The sequence below is a fragment of the Cheilinus undulatus genome, linkage group 3 (assembly GCF_018320785.1).
Source record: "Cheilinus undulatus linkage group 3, ASM1832078v1, whole genome shotgun sequence".
Classification (NCBI taxonomy): Eukaryota; Metazoa; Chordata; class Actinopteri; order Labriformes; family Labridae; genus Cheilinus; species Cheilinus undulatus.
Genome location: NC_054867.1, coordinates 24632781 through 24657930, shown reverse-complemented (window position 1 = coordinate 24657930; position 25150 = coordinate 24632781). Strand labels below are relative to the sequence as shown.

The 25150-nt window shown below is 38.7% G+C and overlaps 1 protein-coding gene across 2 annotated transcripts in view; it reads right to left on the bottom strand.

Moving 5' to 3' along the window:
• camk1b (calcium/calmodulin-dependent protein kinase Ib) overlaps window positions 1-25150 on the bottom strand; it is a 53274-nt gene that overhangs the window by 25417 nt on the left and 2707 nt on the right. For both annotated transcript variants that reach the window (XM_041783687.1, XM_041783688.1), the window contains exon 2: window positions 19211-19324. In XM_041783687.1, coding sequence (XP_041639621.1) covers window positions 19211-19296 — 86 coding nt within the window. In that variant the 5' untranslated portion in view covers window positions 19297-19324. The remainder of the gene's footprint in view (window positions 1-19210; window positions 19325-25150) is intronic.

Below are 25150 nucleotides of genomic sequence, written 5' to 3'. Positions count from 1 at the left end.
TTTGTGGTTGGAGTTCAGCATTACAGCAGTTCTATGGCAAAAAAATAATAGAAAAAACAAATTAAGAGAATAGTGGCATTAAATCTTCATATATTAGATTACTGATGGTGAATGTTCAAAATCATTTCCCATCTTGGATAAAAAAGAACCCTTACTGATCTGAGCTGAGGATAAGGCCTGTTTAAAGCTGCCTGTCAAAAACAGAAGCCTCTCCCCATTTACTTCCCATCAATGACATGAAACTCTTCATCTTTTTTTCTGAATATTCTGTTGGGTTACACTCTGACTGTGTTTGAGAAAAGTGTCAAAACCATTGCAAACAGGATAACTCCACAAGCTACAAGACTTTAACACAAAATAGCCCCCCTTGCCAAAGACGATATATATTCTAGGCATGAAAGCTTTAATGATATCACTACCAGCAGCTGTTAGTCTGCTTTGTTCTACTACCACAAACATTTGCAGACAATAATAACCTGCAGTTTTTCAATCCAAGTTATAAATCACACAATTATAGAGATTTGTCACTAATGAAGAGGCAATCACATCACTCTTAAAAGAAATTTAACTCAAAGACTTTTTATGTAATACACACAGCAAACAATAATGACCAAGGATTTTTGCACAAATTTGTTCCTTCATCTCTTGGGGGCCAAAAAGTAAGAAAAAAAAATCACTTTTTGACAAAAAAATCTTCATAATAGTCACATTTGTAAAAAAGTCCTTGTGCATTTGTGAATTTGACTCTTTATTCAAAGCAGTGCCTGTCTGCAGGGACTCTGAGGGACACGCCACAGCCTCTCTGTGTCTCTTTCTCTCTACTATGAGTCATTCAGGATTCAGGATGGTGTCACTGGAACGGCACAAGGGAGGGCTTTCAGAAGAAAAAAGTAATTGGCTAGGATTTATGGTTCAGAAGTTATTTCACTTTAAATAACATGTCTCATGTTGTAAACAACAATTCCAGGCTCAGTGGATATAAACTCTGGTAACACTTTATTTTGGTGGACCATAAATACAATGTAATTAATTAATTAATTAATTAATTGGAATTTTGCCATGTAGTAACCTGGCAATATTAAGTAAGTATTTACATAGTAATAATATAATGAATTTCGAGTAATTCATTATAATATTGTGGCAATTCTCTGGTATTTTACAGAGTAATTTCTTTAAAAAACAGTTGATTGTTTTCTTTATAAGTTGCTTGATAATTCTCAGGTAATTTCTTCATTTTGGCCCAATAAATTAAGTCCTTCTTGAATAATTTTCAAGTAAGGGGTTAATGTTAGGGCTTAGAGTCGGGGTTAGGGGTTGAGATTAGGGTTAATGTAAAGAAACTGCCACAGTATCACAAGGAATAACCTGATAATTAGTACATTATCACTAGGTAGATACTTCCTTAATATCACCATATATATTTAGTTATTACCTGTAAATACAAACTTATTTCAAGGCAATTACAACCTTGTTCTTGGGAATTTAAAAGATAATTACAATCTATTACTACAAAATTACTAGGTATAGGACCCCCCCATACCCCCCTGGCTATTACCCATTGACCACAGTGTTAAAAAAAAGTCATCATTTAATCTTTAAAAATCTCAATATGACCACTAAAATTTGAGCAGAATTGCAAAAAGTACCCACTGTGGGGAAAGAAAGAGTAGTCCATTTTTACCTTGCCGCTGACAACGTGCAGATCATAAAATGTGAAGAGCAGAAATGTGATGAATGTTTGATGGTTGCTGAGAGGTTTAGCGGGTTTGTGGAGGGCTTAATCCCAGCAAAGGTTTCAATGGGATTATAAAGTACACAACTTTTGTTTAAAGAGCTGTTCCTGGTCCTAACAGGACATTCTTGTCACGACCATAGGACCTGTGTCCAGGAAGTGTACAAACATTTACAAAAACACACACCAGTTATTAGCCACTGCACTCCCTCTAAAGATACACTTTCAGCCACTATCCAAACAGTCAGCATGTCCTAACAAATCCTCTGTGCAAATTCTTTACACAAGGTTTAAATATAGACAGGCGCAGCAGAAAAATTTACATGTGTGCAGACTCTAACTGAGCTAATATTTACCTGCTGATTGAACAACATATTCTCCAGTGATCGCCTTTATGCTATCATGCAAATTTCTTTTAAAACTCTCTGGAACATGTCCCAAAAGTGGGGCTATTTATATGTCACTGCTAAAAAAAAAAGTTCTAATATCAGCCCAGTTCTTTCTCTCCCTTAAAGCCAGACTCTAAATAATCTATTTGCTTAGAAAACACGCTTGGTGTTGCTTAGCTTCTGTCACTACAATCAACCTTTTCATGTAAGCGTCCCACTATGCCTCACTCCGTGCATCAAAGGAATTCAAAACCAAGGAATTAGGAGCTCAAATGCCACCGTGCATTCATCCATGCTCACTCCCAAAAACCAAACACTCACATGTACAAAGCCACAGCCTCTACGCTTTACTGCTAACATGTAAAAGTAGAGCACACTAAAGGCCTGCGGTTCAGAATACCTGAACAAAACCAAGGAAGCACAAACCTGTGCTGAACGATCATTGCCAGACTTTTCCATTAAATTATCACATTTTTACATACAACTGTTTATAAATTTGCATTTAAGATGAGTCCATTCCCTTTGTACCATCAGTGACTTTTTATATAAAGGGAACCATCTGTGTATGCTGAGTTGTAATGAGGAAACCAGATCAGCTCTTGACTTTCTTCCACATATTGTATTCACATATTGATCCCACGTTTCTCCTGCTCTGTACAACTGTGCCATCTGTCCTGCTGAGAAGTTGGTGGAGAAGGTATGAAAGCTGATGACAAAATGGTAACTGTGGAAAGGTCAATGAGACATAGGGAAGGACCATCTGGTCCAATCAGAGCTGAGAGATGCCCAACTGTGATACTGGCCCAAAAACATAAAAATACCATCTTTCCTCTGTGGGCCATCCAAATACACAGAACTGTAAAACCAAACCCAGATCTAGTGCTCCAATGTACTCATTTTCCTCTTATTCTTTCCTTTAGTGCCAGAAATGTAACACTATTGGCAGGCAACTGGTATCTGTATGCCAATATTTACAGCTGATTTATTGGCATACATATCAGTAGAAGTACAAATAAGTTTGTACAATTCAAAGCAAAATCAATGGATCTACCTCATCTCAAGTTTTTCTTCCATCCTTAACTTTAAAGTGTTTTAAAAGAACTAAAGTTTTGGGAATACCACAGCTAATTTAAGTACTTGCATAAGAAAAGGGTTTGCTTTTTGTTTTATTTCAAGCACTTTGTCAGGACTTTCTCAGGAACAACCCGACTAATCAGCTGTTTAATTAAGATATTTAATTCTAATCACCAGTCATTTCTAATATTGGAAAGCCTTGGTGTTCTATAGAATGAAATGAGTCACTTATTTCAGAAAGTGAAACCCATGTATTATATAGACTCATTACACATAGAGGGAAATATTTTAAGCCTTTAATTCTTGAAATGTTGATGATTATGGCTTACAGATAATGAAAACCCAAAATTTAGTATCTCAGAAAAACAGAATATTACATAAGATCAATAAAAAAAGAAATTTTAAACAGAAATGTCAGGCTTCCGAAAAGTATGTTCATTTCTATGCAATCAATACTTGGTTGGGCCTCCTTTTGCATGAATTACTGCATCAGTGCGCCACAGAGGTGATCAGCCTGTGGCACTGCTCAGGTCTAATGGAAGCCCAGGTTGCTTTGATAGCGGCCTTCAGGTCATCTGCATTGTTGGGTCTGGTGTCTCTCATCGTCCTCTTGACAATGACCCATTAATTCTCTATGGGGTTCAGGTCAGGCCAGTTTGCTCGCCAATCAAGCACAGCAACACCATGGTCATTGAACCAGCTTTTGGTACCTTTGGCAGTGTGGGCAGGTGCCAATTCCTGCTGGAAAATGAAATCAGCATCTCCATAAAGCTTTTCAGCAGAAGGAGGCATGAAGTGCTCTAGAATTTCCTGGTAGATGGCTGCGTTGATTGTGGACTTCAGAAAACACAGTGGACCAACACCAGCAGATGCCATGGCAGCCCAAATCATCACTGACTGTGGAAACTTCACACTGGACTTCAAGCAACGTGGATTCTGTGCCTCTCCACTCTTCCTCCAGACTCTGGGACCTTGATTTCCAAATGACATGCAAAATTTACTTTTATCTGAGAAGAGGACTTTGGACCACTGACCAACAGTCCAGTTCTTTTTCTCCACAGCCCAGGTAAGACGCTTCTGACATTGTCTCTGGTTCAGGAGTGGCTTAACATGAGGAATGTGACATTTGTAGCCCATGTCCAGGATTCGTCTGTGTGTAGTGGCTCTTTATGCGCTAACTCCAGCCTCAGTCCACTCCTTGTGAAGCGCTCCCAACTTCTTGAATGGATTTTGCTTGACAATCTTCTCAAGGCTGCGGTTATCCCTTATGCTGGTGCACCTTTTCTTACCACACTTTTTCCTTCCACTCAACTTTCTATGAATATGCCTGGATACAGCGCTCTGTGAACCACCAGCTTCTTTAGCAATGACCTTTTGTGGCTTACCCTTCTTGTAGAGGGTGTCAATGACTGTCTTCTGGACATCTGTCAAGTCTGCAGTCTTCCCCATGATCGTGTAGCCTACTGACCCAGACTGAGAGACCATTTAAAGGTTCAGAAAACCTTTGCAGGTGTTTGGAGTTAATTAGCTGATTAGGGTGTGACACCATGACTTTCCAATATCGAACTTTTTCCACAATATTCTAATTTTCTGAGACACTGATTTTTGGACTTTCATTATCTGTAAGTCATAATCATCAACATTTCAAGAAATAAAGGCTTGAAATATTTCACTCTATGTGTAATGAGTCTATATAATACATGGGTTTCACTTTCTGAAATGACTGACAGAAGATATTGAACTTTTTCATGATATTCAAATTTTTTGAGATGTGCCCATATTAGAAGTGAGAAAACAGAGGATTTCTTTTTCTTTGAAATTGACAAAGTTATCATCTGACAACAGAGTTGAATTAAATTGCTACTGCCTGTTCCTCTGACGAAGGCCGGGAAGGGACATTATCATGACAATAGGTGCGTGGTCAGAAATTACGATACTGTGATGAGAAAAAGAATGGACTTGGGGAAAGAGTTGGTTATGAATGAAGAATGAAGAAATAATCAGTTCTAGAGTAAGTGTGATGGACGTGTGAGAAAAAGGAATATTCTCTGTCTGACTTACAGGAGATTTGGAGTGACTCGTGCTCTGTATTAGATAAAGCAGTCTGAATGAAAGTACTGGTAGTGACATAACCCCCACCCTACCCACCCCAACCAAGAAAGCTGCAAAAAAAAACAAAAAACAAAAAAAGCAGCAAGCTCTTCTACACATTTTGTGGTTATACCTCTTCCTGCCTTACGCTAAACTAAACATTACTCTGGTAACACAAAATTGAACAAAATGGATTCAACACCTCAAACATAACATTCAGGCCCAAACATAAAGCCCTTCAAACAAGGAGACTTAGGAAACCTATAAAAGTCTATAAGCCTATAAACCACTTTTTGTTTTTATCTGTTTTGTACGGTGTCCTTGGGTGTTTTTAAAGGCGCCTATAAATAAGAATGTATTATTATTAGGAAAACCCTCTAAACTGGGACTATAGAGCACAAAGTGCATTTCCAGTCCTTTAAAGTTGTACAGATTTTGACAGCAATGAAAACCATGGCAAACAGTCATTCGGATCAGCAGACTGACCTTAAAATAGCTTCCCATCTATAATTTGTATAGCGGTAAAACAGTTATTACACATTACAAGGAAACAAAGAAAGATTACAGATAAATAATAATAAATAAAAAAACTGAATTGAGAACTTTGGACTCATATAAGGGTCAGATCATGCATAAAAGCAAGACTAAACTTGCAGTTTTTGGCAAATTATTCATTCAGAGAGTGTAAATAAAAGTATATTTGTTTGGAAATACAATTCAAAGTCTGAAAGGAAACAAAATGAACAGTCTCACAGCTGGTGAGTACACAGGTAGGGAATGGACTGTGCTATAAGTTAGCCAGAGACTTGAAAGAGAGATCCGTCAGGGAGCCTTCTGTGACCTGGGAAGGCTGTCAGTGTACCTTTGTGCATCCTCCACAGAGCTGATCCACTTTCTTGCTCCTCTGGATAGTGTTAGCCGGAGCCTTGCAGGATACAGCAGGGCAGGCTTGGGACCCCGCTTATACAGTTCTGCCATCACGTCCTTATATTCCGTTCGCTGACTGAGGACTTCCGGGCTGTAGTCTCTATAACCTGGATCGGATGGCTGTGATATTCGGGTTTCCCTCTACGCCGTGTCTCTGATGAGAAGATCCTTCATCTGGAACCGTTGCAGGCGCAGGATCACTGGCCTCGGCCGCTGTCCGGGGGCTTGGAGATTTAAGAGCGATGGGTCCTGTCGATTTCTGGTGGAGATGGCAGTGTTTTGTTTCCAAATATCTCATGCAACAGCTTTGAGAAAAACTCTGTGGGGCACCCGCTTTCACTGGCTTCAGGTAGACCCAGAATACGTATGTTCTGCCACCTGCTTCGGCTCTCCAGGTCAGTAACCTTAGCCTTTAGCTTAGCATTATCGTCACGCAGAGTGGAGCAAAGGCCCTCAAGGTTCATAACTCGCTGGCTGAGGTCCTATGAGGCGAGCTCTAGGGATGAGACATGTTGGCCATAATCCTTGACCAGGAACCGAAATTCGTTGAGTTTCGAGTCCAGTGTGCTGAATGATGTTTTAAATACCGTGGCTAAAGCCTTGCAGTGCTGCTCCAGCAGCACGGTAATGGCTTCAAGTGTTAAGCTAACATCAACATCAGCAGCATCGCGGCTATTGCCAGACTTGCCGTTTTTCTTTGTCATTTTCATATTCTTAGGGCTCTTTTAAACGGGGAAAACTTGGAAAAACAGAAAGGCAAAAAAGGAATCCCTTTGGCCTGAGTGTCAGAGGGCTAAATGGAGCAAAAAAGTTAAATGGTTACCAAAGCACACACGCCTACTATCTACTCTATCTACCCTTAATTTGGTATTTTAAATGCACAGAGGGGAAAAATAATGTTTTTTACTTAATGTACTAATAGGAAAATATAATATATGAATTATAATCAAATGTTCAACAGTGACTGGTAGACCAGGATATTAAAAAGGGCCTATTTTTTAATAACTGATTCATTTCAGGTACAGATTGAAGCAGATTTTGATAACATTAAAATCATACGAAGTGTTGCTGTCATTTCTGTGGATGCACCTTCAGCCTATGTTTAAATTCTTTGATTTCAGTCACAATCCTTTACTGCTGATCATTGCTCTGGTAGTACAGAAATTAAAATGTTAAAAAACTGTTGCTGTTATAAACCAAATATCACAACTGTAACATCACAAAGACTTGTCAGATATATCAGATAGCAGTTATCTGCTTGTCTCAACAGGTATGCCTCACTTTCATCTTAATTATACCTTTATAAGAGTGTTGCCATGGCGCTGCTATGACTCACTGGCAGTAAGCGTGTCCTCTGACTGCAGCCCTCAGTGAACTCAGAAACTGTACTCACAGAGAGGAAAAGTCAGGACCGCAGAAAGAAATATGAGACATATATACACTAGCTGGAGTGATGAGTCAAATATCTAATGACAAAATTCAAAACTCATATCATCCATTTTTGTGTTGTGTTTTATCCTAACAGATGAGTTTCGGTAAGAAGAGAGTAAGACTGGCATTCCAGCAGTCTTCTCACTCTTTACTCAACCTCCACAGACACATCCGTGTTCATCGGATAACATGAACCTTCAACAAAACAGGCATCTTCATTGTAGTGCTCAACATTTTTACATTTGTGACCTCAGTCTTGAAAGAGATTTTGACTGTGTTTAGAGCCAGTATGTGACAGGAATCGTAGAAAAGTACATCTAAAGTGTTTTCAAGCCTCATTAGTCCAGTTTAAAAGGAAACTAAAAGTAGAAGAAGCTCCAGTAAACACTTGTCTTACTATCATTTTCTATGAACTAGATCTAGTTCATTCAATAGTCTATCCCCAAAGCTCCCAGAGTTTCCGGCAGAAGTCCAGTTTTTAAAGCTTAAAAACAGCAAAATAATCTCTAAAAGACCTGCTTAAAACATCTAGTGTGCCAAATACAAATATTTCCCTGGGGACATGATGGGACAAAATGCAGCCAAATACAGAGCAAATGTTAGACTTCAAACCTGTTAGGCAGCCGGAAACATGACTCCACTGAAGGGATAGTGTTGCTCAGTGGTGGCTGTGAGTATCTGCGAGCCAACAAATTAGCCATTTATTGGCTGTAACTCAATTTATGCCTGTGCTTGTTGAGAATAGAAGCTACTTTGTATTATTCAGGTCCACCTGCACAAAGGAATTTCTTTGCAAATAGTCGAAAAGTCAACATCCTTAACACAATGTGCATGGATGTGTGGAACTAGAAATAAAAAGCAAAGAGTTCTCAAGCCAGTTTGCTGATATGGGGACAGCTTGTAACTTTTAATCGAGTGGGGAATATGGGCAATGAGGGATTATAATGAGAAAGACTGTGGGAAAATACATGACAAGCCTGTGAGTGTACTTCAGATTGTTAGAGGGGATATGTTGCTGTGAGCAGATGGAGATTCATAAGTGGGCCAGACAGTGGGCAGTGAGCATACATGTGTGTATCCCAGGAACAGCAGGGTCTGCCATGCTGAGATGAAGGCTTCTGTTTGAATTAGGTCAGACCGGGGCTGAAGGGCTGAGGGTGCCATAAGCGGGGATGGATTTTCAGGATTGGGTCGGGAGTTGGAAATGGTCCCAAGTTGTCACTTTTCAAAAGAACGGATAAACTCTCATCGCTGTGACTGTGCGAGTAATGGAATGAATCTGATTTGGTTTTATAATGAACCAATAGCTGGCCTCATTTTTGTCCTAGTATGTCTTTTACTTTTCCCAAAGACACAGAGAGAGGGCCTGAGTAAAAAGATAAAGGCACGGAGTAGCGTGTCACAGGTTTTACTCATTAGTCCTGTCCAGTCTAAGCTGTGGCTGAGACAGAATTACAAGGACAGACTCAGTAACATGTTGTCCTGTGCTTTTAAATCTGCAGGGCACTTTATAATGAAGGAAGGTCTTAGCTCTGTCTTATCCAACAGCTTAGTCACATTGAAACCTTAATGACAAAAGAAGTGCTAAGAAAAGCAAAGCAGGAAAGACAAAGGAATATAATAGGATAAAAACCATGACTGGTAGTTAATGACAAGGAGAGGGAGAGAGTTAGCACAGAGAAAGCAAAAGAGAAGCATGGCGAGAGATGAAAAATAGATGAAGTGGGACAGCTCCCATGCTGGGAGACTCATCTGCTCCATAAAGGTGGCTGTTTCCTTTTTCTCTGAACTACTTAGTTAATCATCATTTTGAATTAATTTGACTCAGCGTACAAACACTAGATGTCGAAAAACATTAAAATTAGGTACCAAAGAAGAGGCCTGGGCTAAATTCCTTATGTATCTTGTCTTCCCACTGTTTCTGAACATCAATGATTTTTTTATTTGCATGGTGACATTGAAGAATGATGACTTAGAAATCTGTAGGTTGCCTCCTCTTTATCTGGAGATGAGGGAGATATGCATCACAGCAATGAAGTTTCACAATAAGAATTCAGAGTCATTAGCAGTTACAAAGTCTGCACTTCTCTCTCGCTCTTCTTCACTGCACACAGGATGTCAGAAGGATTTATGTGGTTAGGTGGCGCTAGCTTGTTTGTTCAGGGTTCCCCATGGAATAACTACAGTGGTCATGAAAACCTAGAATAGGGTGGTTTTAAGTTAAAAGTTATGTTTTCTCTAGCCCTCTTTATTAAGAGTAAGCTCAGCTAGCTGTGAGTATAATAAAGTAAACAGACTTTCACCCAGATGAGCGAGGTTATTGACCCCATTTAGACTTTGCATTAACACAGATTAATATCCATTGTTTGCATTATGATACCACATGGTAATCCTTAATGCTAGGTGTGTACTGAGGATGATATATCCAATAGCTTAGACTGCACACAGAGATGGTCCGTGATGCTGTTATTTAGATTGGTTTGGTAGTGTTTGCTAAATAGTTACCAGGAAATAAAAAGCATGGCTTTGGTTATGTCCATCCAGCTTTAGTTATAGTCACTGAAATTACAGCTCTTCATAAAGATCTGGATGAGTTGGTGAGTCAGCTTATACCGTTTCAGCTTCTGTTATGTCAGTAACAACAAAATCAACAACAGCAACAACAACAAAATGGAAAAAGGAAACTGTGTTTTAAGGCCAACACTCTGCCTTAAAACACGATAAATAAAAATGGCCTTTTAGAACGTGCTTGTTCAAAACAACTCAAATGTCTTCATCATGACTTGTTGTCTTGATTTGAGTTTGTTGTTTCAATTTAACCATTACTGCTAGGGATGGGACCGATCCGATCCAATATCTGTATCGGGTCTGATATGGACGTAATTAACAGATCGGATATCTGACTGACGGTGCCGATCCAAGTGACAGATCCAAATCCATCCTACAGTTTGCGGTACACCATGAATGCACCGCAGTCTAAAATGAGACTGTGTGCAACTGAGCTAGTATTAGTTGGGGATGTTCTTAGCGGTATAAACCTAGTTGATTAAACGTAAATCTATATTTAGAATAGTCAAAACTAGTCTAAAGATGAGAGAACACAAATAAGAGTGGGTGTGACGTTAGCTTGATATATGCTCTACAGCGTGGCTAGCATTGAAAGCTAGCACCGCTAGCACCGTCGGTCCTCTTTGCAGATTAATATTGTGCTTTGATATTTGGCCTTGTTTCACTTCAGGTGAGTAGTTACTACTTTAGAAAAACTGTCGTACCATGGTCTTCCTACGAGATGCTAAAAGATTAGCCACCGCTGGCCTTCTCATTGTTTATATCCGGTGAAGGGTCAGAAAGGAAGGCTGCGGCCATTAACTGCAGCTACAGCGGCCTCTAGTGGCAGGAGGTTCATTACAGTTTAAAAGAGCATTATAGGCTGGGATTTCAAGACCGTGTTCATAAAAAATGATAGGTAATTAGTTTAACCTACTGTTAAAGTAGTAGTTTAACCTACTTGAGTTATGCTATTTAGGGTAAGCATTGTTGTTTATAACTTATACTCAGTTGTTGTTTTTTGGATAATGTTGATATTTATTTTTTAGTAGTAGTTCAAATAAATTTGTTTGGAATACATTTAAATTCAATTCATTTTTGTATTTTTTTGGCTTTTTAATAAGAGGAGCTGGGTGGTTTACTACAGCCTCATGTAACCTCACACATTATACCAACAACAATAATAATTGTTAAAAATATATATATAACATATATATTGGAATCAGTATCAGTATCGGCACATATTTATCGGAATCGGATCGTAACAGAAGAAAAGTGGATCGGTGCATTCCTATTTACTGCACAAGGTTTATTTGCTAAATAGCATACTACAGTTTCCTTTAGAAATACTGTTGTTAAAAAGGTGCTGGTAGCGTGACGGTTTTAAACGATAGGTTTTCAGGGCAGTGTAGATTTTGGGGGAGCAGAGCAAAGGGAAGTGGGGACTACAGTTACCTTGTTCTCCACTCACTTGCTTGATCTAACAGTGTGAAAATGGTGGATACTATGAGTGGCTAAGGAGAACAAAAACATTTGCAGACACTGTGACATACTTGATAGGGAATACAAGTAACATGAGAAACCACTTGGAAAATGATCACCCCACACCCAAGATGTGTTAGTGAATATATCACCAAAGACAGACATTTATTTTCAGTGGTGGACGACAAAGGCTTTAGAGTAAGTGAATAATAGGGGTGGGAATCACTAGTGGCTCCACGATACGATATAATCCCTATACTTGGGTCACGATTTGATAATATTGTGATACATTACAATCTATACTATTTTTTCAAATGTTTACCTGATTTAGCATTAGTCTTGCCCTCATGTTTTTCATATTTCCACGTTTTTTTTTTTTTTTTTTTTAATTTTACCCTGGTGCTGCCATGTTTGTAACTTTCTCCTGTTCTATGACCATCACCTCTGCCAACCTCAGTGGACAAACAATTGTCCAACAATTGATTTTATTTTTCCATTATCATGGACTTCAGTTCATATTAACAATTAATTTGAAAAAAAAAAAAAACGATACTTGGTGGACGACACAATACGACATATCACCAGGCAAAATATTGCTAAACTATGCTGTATCGTTTTTTTCTCCCAGCCCTAGTGAATAAGTATATATATTTTAAGCCTAATGCACACCTATGGCCTGTTTCTCACTGGTGAATCCATCTTGCAAAGTTCTCATCTGAACAGATTGGGCCCTGTAAGAAAGTGACAGGACCAATCAGGAGTAAGAGGCAGTACTCCTGGGCATGGAGGAGTTGTGAAATGAGCAAGCAGCGACAAGAGGCCAGTGCAATTATGGTGGAAGAGATAAGCGTGGATGCTGCTATAGCGTCAGTTTTTTTAAGAACTCGATGACATTTCTTTGTTCAAAGAACAACAGAGAACAAGACTAAGTTGTTTTCTTTGCAGAAGCTATATTTTTGACCTTCTCCTGACTGGATTCAGCAAGATTCTAATCGTCACATGTTTTATTGCTCTGATTGGCCCGTAAAGACGTAACAGACAGAACATTCATCCAATCACAATCCAAGTTTTTTTTTTCAAAGGCTCTGTCCTTTCCAAAACTGTCTATGTGAGGTTTTCCAGATGGATGTGTGAAACAAATGCCAATAAATGCCAATGTTACTTTTTGTAAGTCTTCATTGATTGTTATGGGTTCTTTTTGGATATCTCAAAACATACATCACAGTTGACTTGATACCAAGATATTGTTTCGTAGATTTTGATACCAATACATCCCTATTTTCTAAACAAGAGGTGTGCAAGTGACATCTGACTGCAGGTTGTTAGAAGATGCATTGTTAACACACCACTAACTGAGGTCAACTTAGTATCCAAATTAGGGATGCAAAACATTGGATTTTGCCATCTGATACGCAAAATTTAAGAAAATAAATATCAGTCAATCCTGATATTGATACCAATATATAAATCTAGTTCAGATCTAAGACTTCTGTCCTTAAAACACACAACTGAAGTTCAAAGATGGACAAATTAACACATTTCAGCTCTTAACGTTTACTTTAAAATTCAAGAAATTATGATAAATGATATTCACAGCGGATATAGGCAGATTTTATAGCCAAACTATATGCTGTAAATAGTGTGACTTTTCATATCTGCCAATACAGATATCATGCTGATAAAATCATGCTTCCCTAATCCAACAGCCCAAACATGAGGCTTTTGCAAGGTGTAAACTACTCCATTGCTTCTCTACTCAGAGGCAGAGAGCCGTTTTGGAGGGTAACTGCATTTTTAGAGCAGTAAAGGGAACAAGTGGAGCAAAAGGTTCCTCTTTTAAACAGACAACAATTAGAGTGTCACAAAACAAAAAATCTGTGTGATTTATGCATGCATCAGCCATTACAGTCAGTTCAAAGCATCACAGAAGAACCTTTTTATTAGCCCCAGCAAAGTCTATTAAAAATATTGTGCACTTAAAAGGCATTTCATGTTTGTGTTTTTCTAACCATTGCCATGGATAAAAAGACAACAGAGGTTATGTGATGGCAAAAATGCCAAAACAGGTTGAAATATCAGCTGTTAAGTGATTTAAAAGAAAAAAAATCAGGCTGGGAGCAAGACGGTTCATACCTTTGTAAAAAGAGAACATATGAGATAATGAATGGATGCTATGGGGTCATTCTGAGAGTTGGAGAGAGGAGACAGTTTAAAAAACTAAGCTGATTTGGATATGTGCAAATATACAAGTGGAGTAAAAAACAACAACTCTCTCTGGTTCATGCACATGCATTCAAACATGAACCCCTCTTCCCAAATCAATTGTGGCTCAAAGCTCATCATGAAGCCAGCGAGGGCAGGGTACTAGGTCACTCTTCAACCTGAATGAGCAGAAACAGGCCGGGGCCAATCCATCAGCCATAATGATTTTAAGTGATTAAACTGAGCTCCCCTTTTCTCACACTCTACTTCCTCACATGCCCTGTCTGCCCTGCTGCTTGTTGCTCCATCCACTCTGTGTTTCAGCTAAAATGCAGAGTAGTTTCTATTGCAGCTCTCAGCATGAGAACTCAAACAGGCTTTCTAATGACAGAAAGGAAACAGAGAGACATGGCCCATATATGCAGTTTGTCATCAGAGGACAAACATCTGAGTGTGGGAACCATGAAAAAGAAGCTTGTGGAAAAAGCTGTAGTCTGTAGTGAAGTCTACAATCTAATGCAGTCGTCAACAAAAGAACATCTGTCAACGACATGCAAGCTCTCATGGAAGGAAATGAAAACAGAATTGCTGTAAAGCTTAAAATAGTTCCTGGTGTTACGTTACAGAATTTCAGCATTTACAAGGCAATATCAGTGACAATGCTTTTAATATGTGGCCACTGAATCCATAATCAGCCATGCCTGAATGATGACACACTGAACAACATATGCTGGAGAGCACAGGGGACGTCAATATTTGAAACACAGCCAAAGGAAATGCTGGGAAAACTAAGGGAATCCAAGCAGGAAGGTGTTAATGGCTGTTTTGTGTGGAGTTTAACATTTTGAAGCTTCTTATTGAGATGTCTCCTTTATTTTATACATAAAACTATTTATATTGTTTCAGATTGCCGAGAAGTTGAGAATTTTACTCACACCAAACATTTAAACTTAGAATAGACTTCTTTCATTTTATTTATAAAGTCTATTTTCTCACAGGGATTCCTATGAAAACCAGAAAGAATTCAGGGTGACGGGGTCAGGGAGCTGAAATGGAGCTGTATTTCTGACAGCAGGGATTTGGCTTTGGGTGGAATGGAAAGATAAAAATAAAAACTAGAAAACATGAGAGAAAGAGAGAGAGAGAGACAGAGGGAGGGAGAGAGGAATAGATTAACAAGTCACAGAAATGAGAAGAGAAGGACAGCTAAAGAGGATTTAAGCTGATTGCGGTGAAAGTGCTGTTCCCTCCCTGTGCATTATTAATGCCCATCTGTTTTGATTACAAAACAAGTGGTGGGATACCGATGCAAAAAACCCACACAATCAACTGTTGTAAGTGCCCATTTAATTAAAAGAAACTAAAAGAACTATTTGCTATATAACGTGCAATTTAAAATGCATTTACTACCTGATGATTATGTGCCTCTGCGAAGGGCTAATCATGAGGTCTAATGACCTTCACCTTTGAACTCCAAAATCAAACCAGATCATTCTTGAATGAGAGTGAACATCTGTGCACAGAATGAAGAAAAACCCACAGTTCTTTATATATTATATTCACAGGCAAGGGTTGAACATGAGGTCTATCTAACTTGAACTTTGACCTTTAAAATCGAATTAATTGATCCTTGAGTCTGAGTGAACATCTGTGCAAAGTTTAAAGAAAATCCCTCAAACAGTTCTTCAGATATCTCATTCACCAGCAAGGGTTGAACATGATGTCTACTGAACTTGACCTTGAGAGGTACATGATGAGGTCCATTTATGGATATTTTTAAGCAGGCAGCCAGGTGTATGGGAAACACTGGTAGTACAGCATTCTGAGCACTCAGTGCCCTGGGCGGTAAAAAGCACCAACACTCAAAATCAAGAAGGGGTGGGACTTCTGACAATAGCAGAAGAGAAACTGATCTGATCGTCTTTCTTGGTCTTTTTCTGAGAGTAGTTTTCAGGTCTGCAGCTGCTGCCTGTGTTGGGACAGGATTCCTTTTTATTGTCTGTCTTTTTCTTTCCTTTCATTGAAATACGGAAAAAAGAAGCATATAGAGCTATATTAAAACAAAGTTTCAGATTCCACAGAAGAAAGAGGGATTTATGTTTTGTAACATGGCAACAATAAGTGCTGTTGAGGTGCACTCTGGAATTGAGATCCTGAACCCTGTTTCTCCTCCAATCACCCACCTCCAAGCACCTGTGGTGACGTCAAAGTGGTTTGACATCATTTTGGGGACTCCTTACAGGCGTGTTTAAGTAACAACCGCTGTACCAAACTTTGAAATACCTGCCGGATTACCAATAGAAGGAGAAGAAGAAACTTTGAAGTAGAAACAATGGGTATGTCTTACAATGCTTACTGAAGTGCAGCTGTTTATCATCAACTCAAAATGCTGTGTCACAAGCTCTGGATGTGCCCTCAAACAGGTAGCTGGATTGTGAGGGAAAAGCAAATTCCCCGCTGTGCTGGACTGTGGTGCTGAGTCAAACCAAGTAGAGCCAAGCCGCTCAATGCAATAGAAATACTCCATTCGACCTCTGACCTATGACCACTAAAATCTAATCAGTTCACCCTTGGGTCATGATGAACATTTGTGCAAAGACTGATGAAAATCCATGAAAGCATTCTTGATTGATCACATTCACAAGAAAGGCCCTAATGGACAGATGTACGAGTGGAAAACCCAAGACATAATGTCTTCTGCCTTAGCTATTGCTGTTGGGAAAAAACATAAAAACATAATACAGTTTTTTCACTGTACCATTCATCATTTCTGTTAAAAAGTGAAAGTAAAACCCTTTACATGGAGATGTGATGAAAATGTGACTCAGCAATGAGATGATTCACTGCTTCTTTGTTTAAATTTCTTCATGGCCAAATTCAAACTTAATCTGACTTAACTTCTGGAAAACTGCCTGTTTTTGTGCTTTTCTTTGTTTTCTAGCAAAACAGAGATGTGGTTGATGCCATGCACAATGCACACATGTGAACCTGGCGGTGGATTATTAATAGGAAATTACAAAAAAAGCCTTTGTTTCCATAGTGACTACTTGAGTTCATTATAGAAAGTGTTTCCTGTTGTTACCTAGACAACAATCCAGCAATGGCAAATGAATGTGGCACACAACTAAGTGATGCAGTGATCTCACAAACAAGCTTGGCATCAGACAGAGGGCAGGTGGAAAACTGGAGAGGAGACAATGAGAGGGATGAAAGGCAGAAGACATTTTTATGTTGTCATTGAGTAGTTGCTCTCAGGTGGTAATATGAATCTTAAATTTGGCTTGATTCTGCAATATTTACCTGTATAAATCAGCTGACTTTCTTTTTATTGATCAGCTAGTATTTTCAGTCTTTTTACGACAGTGTTTACAGTAGAGATAGAGACAAAGAAGAGGGTAGAGGTCATCCTGCTGCTACATCTAACTTTATATTAATGTTTTTAATTGTGTTAATGTTTCTTAAGGTTTTGAGTCATTTCATCATGTGAGTACAGTTTTATCTGACGATCTCTGCCTCAGTGCCCAAAGAGTATCCCTGGTTTCATGAACTTGCAAAACAAACTTAGGTTTTATGCTGGATTCACAAGATGTTCACACAACTTAAGCCCAGACCAACAAGGATGTGGGTGTGTGTAAAAAGTGGCACACCCTGAATACACATCCTGTTTTATGACGGCAGGCCCTCAAGTAACAATGACTACTAGGATTAAAAGTGATGTTTAACAGCTGGACACTCTGAGGGCAGTCTGGACTATGGGAAGAGACAAGGGTCCAAGAGTTGATCAGGTGTTGCATATGAGGATGGATAACAGGAGAAACTCCACTGCATGCCCATTTGAGACAAATGTTTGACACTCATCCACACAATAGACAAACACGCTCAGACTTAAACAAATTTGTACACATTATTCTTACAAGTTAAGAGGTTTAAAAAAAAATTCCACTACAAAAAAAATGAAGCAAACAAAAAAGTACTGGACATCTGACAGAAGTCAGGACACAATAGCCCTACAGTATTCTTTAAGGCCTCTCTTCAAAAGTACTGCTGATGCTTCTGATGTCATGAAACGGGCCAAGTTACATCACACACCGAGACAAATTTGTGGCTCTCTATGAAATTATTAATCATCTAATGTTTAATGTTTATCATTTAATGTTTAGTCTAGTAGTATGACGTCTTTTAGAGTCCTTTGAGAGAGCCTTGAAAGTTACAGGATCCCCGTTGCAGCTCTAAAATCTGATGAACTCTTATCCAGCAGCCAGGCTGTTTCAATCTTTGTGATGATCATGTTGTGTCAAAGGTCTCGACTTCACATCATAGCTTTTTATGGCAGCTGTAAATGTATTGGAGCTGTTAAATTGCAACTGCATTTCCTTAAGAGGTGATTTCTAAAGCTCTGAACAGTCATGCACATGCAGGGTTATTGACCTCTCTACATGATTGTTTGTGACACATTGTAAAAATAAGAAGATATAGCGAGCCTCAAATATATATTCTATCACAGAACCTTTACTACTCTCTTACTTTAAACCAGATTTGACTGAAACACTGCACACCCCTACAGTTTACTTGAGGGAAAACAACCTTTTCACTATCAAGAGAAAGGTTGTTTGGACTTCTGCCCAAACAAACATGTCGCTAGATCTGTAATAGTGTTCAGGTCACATCCTGCAGACACCTCCTGTACTCCAAATGGTTCACTGAACAAATGTTTACCTGCACACAGCAACTTTCTCTGTTGTTTTAAAGAGTGGATTAAGTAATGATTCATACCAAAACAAATACTGAATTCACTGCATCACCTGATCTGTATTAAAGAAACTCTTCTATGCCCTCCAGCCTGCTGTTTTATTACATTTTTGAAGCAAGGAAATAGATAAAGGAGCAGAATAAGCCCTTAGAAATACACTTAGAAATAGCAGGCCACATCCTTTTCATGCTTTCAATATTCTTGACTAAATTAAAGCATGCTATGTCCAATAAGGCATAAAGCCTGTTTAAATAATATTGACTAAAGCAGCACTGGATAAATACACCTGAGTAATGGCACTCCAACAGAGCAAACAGAAACCTTGTCATAAGGCTAGTTTCATCGTTGTGCCCAGTCATCATGCAGCTATAACTTCTGTGACAAAAACTTGATAATCCAAAAACACAATCCATAGTATCAGACCCCAACACAGCAATGCTGAAGTATTTGATACCCTGTTAAAAGTGTATAAGCACACACCTTTTACTTAAGGTAAAGTCCATGTGCTTTCTAGTGTGTAAAGAAGTCATCAACACAAAGCTGAAACACAAGGATGATTTTCTCTGCTGGCACCGGCACACTTACGTTCCCAGGACCTCTTTGAAGTCATAATGATCCCTTACATCCGTGGTCTTCTTTTTCCAGGCATGGCAGTCATCACCAAGAGGCATCTTCTTGTTGTTACGGTCAAAAACAATGCTGAGGAAGAAAGAAGAGAAAGAAGGAAATGCTTATTACCAACAGTTTAGCTTCCTCCTTCACTCACCTGCAGTAAATGAAGAACTGCCCACAGTGCTATTTACTGATTCTTTAAATGGGATATTAAGAATAGTAACTAGGGACGTGTAATATTATCAGCAGTTATTAGCTTAGATTAATTATCAGTATGCACGGATATTGACATTTCTGCCAACATTTACAACTGATTTATGTAAGTATCAGTCGTATGCATGAATATGTTTGTGGAGTTTTCGGCAGGACCAGCAGACCTGCAGCAGCTTAAATCTTTTTCTTTTTTCATCCTTATGCCTAAACTTTTAAAGTGTGTTTAAAGGACTGAAGTTTCAACTAGGCTGAGACGTTAAAAAAACTATAGGTTAGTTCACCATACTTGTACTTCTTTTATTTCAAACCAAAATGCAAGTTAATGTTGGAATTATAGATTAATTATGAATAATCACAGCATATTTGTGTGATTGACTTGATTTTTTTTCATCAATTCCCAGCACTACTTTTGACCTACATTATGAAATCCACTGTGGGACATGTCCACTGTAACAAAATTGTCATCTCATATTAATATAGGTAAGGAAAATACTTAAAGTGTGTAATATTTACTCCAATAGCATTTACTTGAACAAACTTGGTAAAAATGAAACATGATAGTTATAAATAGGCCTATATAAGTAAGTGTATAATCAGCTAAATAAATAAAAAGAGGTTTATTTACATGACCTTAGAATAAGCCTTTTATTCATACTCAGGGAGAGTCCCTTCTATACTCCATTATCTTGGACTTTGGCATCTTGCATGCTTCTACTACATGCTACAACTGGCGAGGCCAAATAAGACAGGCTACACACTTTTTAAATTCCACAGGGTGCCTCTGTAACCACTAGAATAAAGCATCTGTTATACCAATACCAATCCGTTAGATGCTGCTAAAATTTCCAATTTTACAAACTGCCCCTTCAAATTAATCAGTTTTTGTAAAGCACAATTTTAACACAGAGAACATTCTAAATACATTAAATTTACACCGTGTAAAGAAAAACAAATTAATATTAAGGGGTAGATCACACTGCTGTCGCTTTGTGACCACTGTTCTATTATTATGCTGTTAATATTTTATCATCAATCATGAGTACTTTTGGAAATGTCCTCATGTGAAAAAGAATATCTTTATCTCTCTATCTCAGTAAGCAGTGAACATTTCACAAACAGCCTGTAGAAACTGTAACATGCTGACAAACTGCTGCAAAATGTGTTTTGCTTGTCACAGAGGAAGTTACATGCATCTTATGTGACTAAAGAATGCAGTAAACCCTGTTTCTTCCCGTAAACAATTAACACACACAATACAGATTGCATAATAAAGGTGCAGGCTCAGGTTGCATTTGGTCCACTTAAATGTAAAACATGTGAGTTCACATTAGCACTGCAGAGTATTTCAGTATCAGTCAGAGTAGCTGCAGTAACATTAGGGTTTCTCTGAAGGTTCATCCTGCCATATATAGTGTGGAACAACTGCCCACGATGTACAGAATTTCTATTCTTCATGAGCAACAGTTATCAATAGTCATGTCTTGTTGGTGTATCTTTATGATCAACAAAAGTAGAATTCATGGTAGAGTGGGTTAAAAGTCGTATCTTCCAGGTTAATAAGTAAACTTTAAGTTCAGTTAAGAAACAAAGACAGGGGTTCCAATTCTCATGCTACAGCAGAGCTGTCAGACATGCTTAAAAGCACTGGTTATGTGCTAGTCTGCAGGCGCTGGTCACGTAACTAAGGCTGACAACGTGGCAAAGGTTTTCCCTGGTGCTCACTTTGAAAAACTTTTAGATCTGTCAGAAAGGCGCACTGTCACAGAACCATAATTCATTTGCTTATCAGTCTATGAACCGTCAGCTCATGTGTGACATTTGCGTGACTTAACTGAGCTTTAGTGACGTGATAAAAATAAGCTTCACCACCTGAGCCAAATTAAATATTGAGCCAGGGTATGATGTGCAATCCTGCCCAGAGAAAAAGACAGAAAATGTGATTTACAGTGTTTGGTTGTTTTTATTTCAGCAGGAGTAAAAATAGAGATGATTGTCTTCACCATAAAGAGGATCCTACATCTGCAGCTATCTCCATCTAAACCATGAAAGTGCCCATAACTCAGGACCTGAAGGACTAAAATAGCTCTGTTCATATCAGCATGCCTCCCTCCTCCTCCTCTGTCCCTGCTGCTGTCTGGAAACTTCACAATCTGTCTGTATGAGATAATGTAGCATATTGTTATGAACTGTACAAGAGCTGTTTTATTAAAGACAATGCAATCACACTGCTTAATTATCTCCCTTTTGGGACAGATTAATCAATATATATGCTGAATTTTATGGGGCATTAAGCGATAGAGGAAGTGCTGAACACCATTGTTATCTTAAAATAAATGTTAGTAGGACATGGCCTCTTCTAGCAGCACTGATTTATGCACATGTGCACCAACTAGCCAGTATTAACACACACACAAACCTGTAGTCTTCTTTCTGCCATCACTAATGTCACAAGTCTGCTTCATACCTGTTGTTATGGAAACCAAAAAGGAGAAGCCATGGTATCTGAGGGTGTCTGAAATACCTCAGTGTGTAATGACAGGCAGATGCTAAAGAGTTCATGGCTACTGAATATTGATTAGAAGAACATATTACACACAAGAAGCAGTGACCTAATACAGCAGACGTACAGTCAAACCCTGGATACTTCTGTTTGACAAAAATGAGGCGGTGTTTTAATACACAAATGCTTTTTTATGGCTTAAAAGTTATTTATATCTGGTTTAAGGCACAACCTTGTGAAAACATCTGATCATTTACATACCATTACCAAATCATACAAAGAAGCTTACTGGAAATAATTAAAATATCCATCATTTCCTTCATTCAGTTTTGCACACCATTTAAAGTAGCTAAGGGAAAAGGAAGTATTGCTAAATTAGGGATGGAAAAAAGCAGCATGCAAAGTAATCTGCTCTGGGGAAGCAGTAAAGAGGAAGTCCAGTGAAATTATGTGTAAAAGCTGTGTTGAAAAATCAGTAGTTTTAGCCTCTGTTTCTCAAGTCTAATAACTAGTGGACAAACAAACAATACACAGCAGACTGTAACTCTAGTACTGACCACATCTTTAACTTGACACCAGTCTCTTTCTCTGGAAATTGAGGATCCATTACAGAGCATGATGTTTTCACCCTGGTGTTTTTATTGAAAAATAATACTGAGTAGGCCATGCTCTACATGGGAACAATGAAAAAGAATAAACACCATAGTTTTTGGACCAAAGAAGAATTTTGTAGAGAGAACCTTGACCTGTACTCTGTAGCACATTGGTCCCCAAAAAATATATCACAAAAACCATGCTATAGCAATTATTAAGTAGTTTATACAGAGGTCTTTGATAAGAAAAGCATAGGCCTTTTTAAAAGTTTTATCAGTGAAACAATTAAAATCTATGTTGATTTTCTACAACAGTGTGTCATTTTTTCCTTCTCTCTTGGGTCCTTTCTTAGGAAAAAGCACATCCATCTGAAAAACCTCCCATAGACAGTGTTTGGGAAAGGGCAGAGCCTTTAAAAAAAAAACTCAAAGGGTGCTTGGATGAACGTTCTGTTTGTCACATCTTTACAGGCCAATCAGAGCAACAAAACACGTGACGTCGTAGTCGCTACCGAGGAGTAAACTCCAAAAAGAACTGCATAACGTGAACCATAGCGACTGTAGACATGTGAGTACACAACTCAATCACGCTAATGTCTTCCGCCACAGTTACACCGGCCTCTTGTCGCTGCTTGCTTACGTCATGACTCCACCACTCCCGAAAGTACTGCCTGTTGACGCTGATTGGTTCTGTCACTTTCTAACCTGGCCCAAACGGTTCAGACCGGAGCTTTGCAAGATGGATTCGCCAGTGAGATACAGGAAAACGGGCGTATCCATCTGCTTTGCAAGGTTAGCATCATCTGACATTATAAATATCTTTGTGCAATCTGAAGATGAGGATTTTCTTCATTTGCTGTGATGAAAATGCTTGCAGGATTTTTTTGAAAGAAAAGGTAAACAAATAAATCAGTACAGAGCAAGTGTTAAATCTGTTTTATGTATAATATATCTATATCTTTATATCTTTTGTATGCTTACCTTTAATATCAAGGCATTTGTGGAGGGACACTATGAGACACGCTGATCCTCATGCCCAGCTTTAAGGACTGGTGGACTGTGTTGTGGGGAGGGCATGACCTAACAGGCTACAATGTTTTAATCATTTTATGGAAGCCGCCATTCTTAATGACACTAAGATAGCACAGGTCCTTACAAATAAAACAAAGTACAGACTTTGTAATGGGCTCTATGCATGGCAGGGGGTGGCGTATTTCTGGTGGAAAATAAGGCCGCTTCACAACGATACGTGCTAAGCCAAAACAGAATCTAAAACCCTCCTATACTGCCTTAATTTGTCTGCTTTGTTGGTTTTTTTGTTTCGATTGTTGTTTGTGTTTACTTTATTATCATCGCTTGGCATCCAAACATGCTAAAATGATGTTTCAAAAACAGGTTAAAAGCACCTCTGGACATCGTTGCTGCATGCTGCAATGTACATCTTCAGCTAAATTTAACTTGTCACTGACAGTCAGCTCAGGTAACTCATGCAAACAGCAAGTAAACCGCAACGAATTTGCCATCATACGCCTTTCTCTTCTCCCGACTGGAAGAGTGGGAGCGGTCTAATGCCAAATGCGGAAGCAGTTCATGCACATAGCCCATTATGGCTGAACAAGTAGAGACCAGCAGTAGCCTCGTTTCAGTCAGTCACTCACTCATTTCACTTTAGCCGTTAGCTATAATGCTATCACTATGATGTTTAGCTTAGCTCACAGATTTGTGTTGTCTGAGTTTCACACTCTGGCATGCCATATCTTGCAATTGTTCTTGGTCCCCCTTGAAAATGATGCTGCATCTCAAGGGGCTTTCCAGTGAACACATTTCAAATTATTAAGACTCTTGTCTAAGTGTGTACTGTCTTAAATGTTTTGGAAGCCAAAATAAGCCAACATCCAGTTTGAATGCAGCAGAAGCCGTTCTGCAATATAGACATGAATGATTGGCTCAGGCCAGAAGGCTCACGTGATTTTGTTGTCTAAACAGTAGGGGTGGGAATCGCTAGTGGCCCCCCGATACAATATTATCACGATTCTTGGGTCACAGTTCGATATTATCACAATTTTAAACATTTGCAATACATTGCAATGCAGTGAATATTGCAATACCATATGTTGCGATATATTGTAATCTATACAAGCCTTGCCCTCATGTTTGTCGTATTTCTGCAGTATTTTGTTTTCATGTAGCACTTCTTGCAAACCTCATGTGTCATGTCCATCTCATTTGTGCCCTGCTTGCATTCCTCATGTCCTTCCCCTGGTGCTCCTCTAATTTTCTCCTGCTTTATTACTGTCACCTCTGCTGACCTTACTGGACAAACAATTGTCCAAACAATTGATTTTATTTTCCATTATCATAGACTTCAGTTATATTAGCAATTAATTTGAAAAAACTGATACTTGGTGGACGATACAATACGATATACTGCAAGGCAAAATATCGCGAAACTATGCTGTATCGATTTTTTGCCCACCCCTACTAAAGAGAGGAGAAGAGGGAAGGGACAAAGCTGAATGTCTGCTGACAACGAGCAATTAAAGGTTGAAATCATATCACAAAACTAAACTTGAACTGATGGACAGAAAAGATGGATCAAAAAAGATC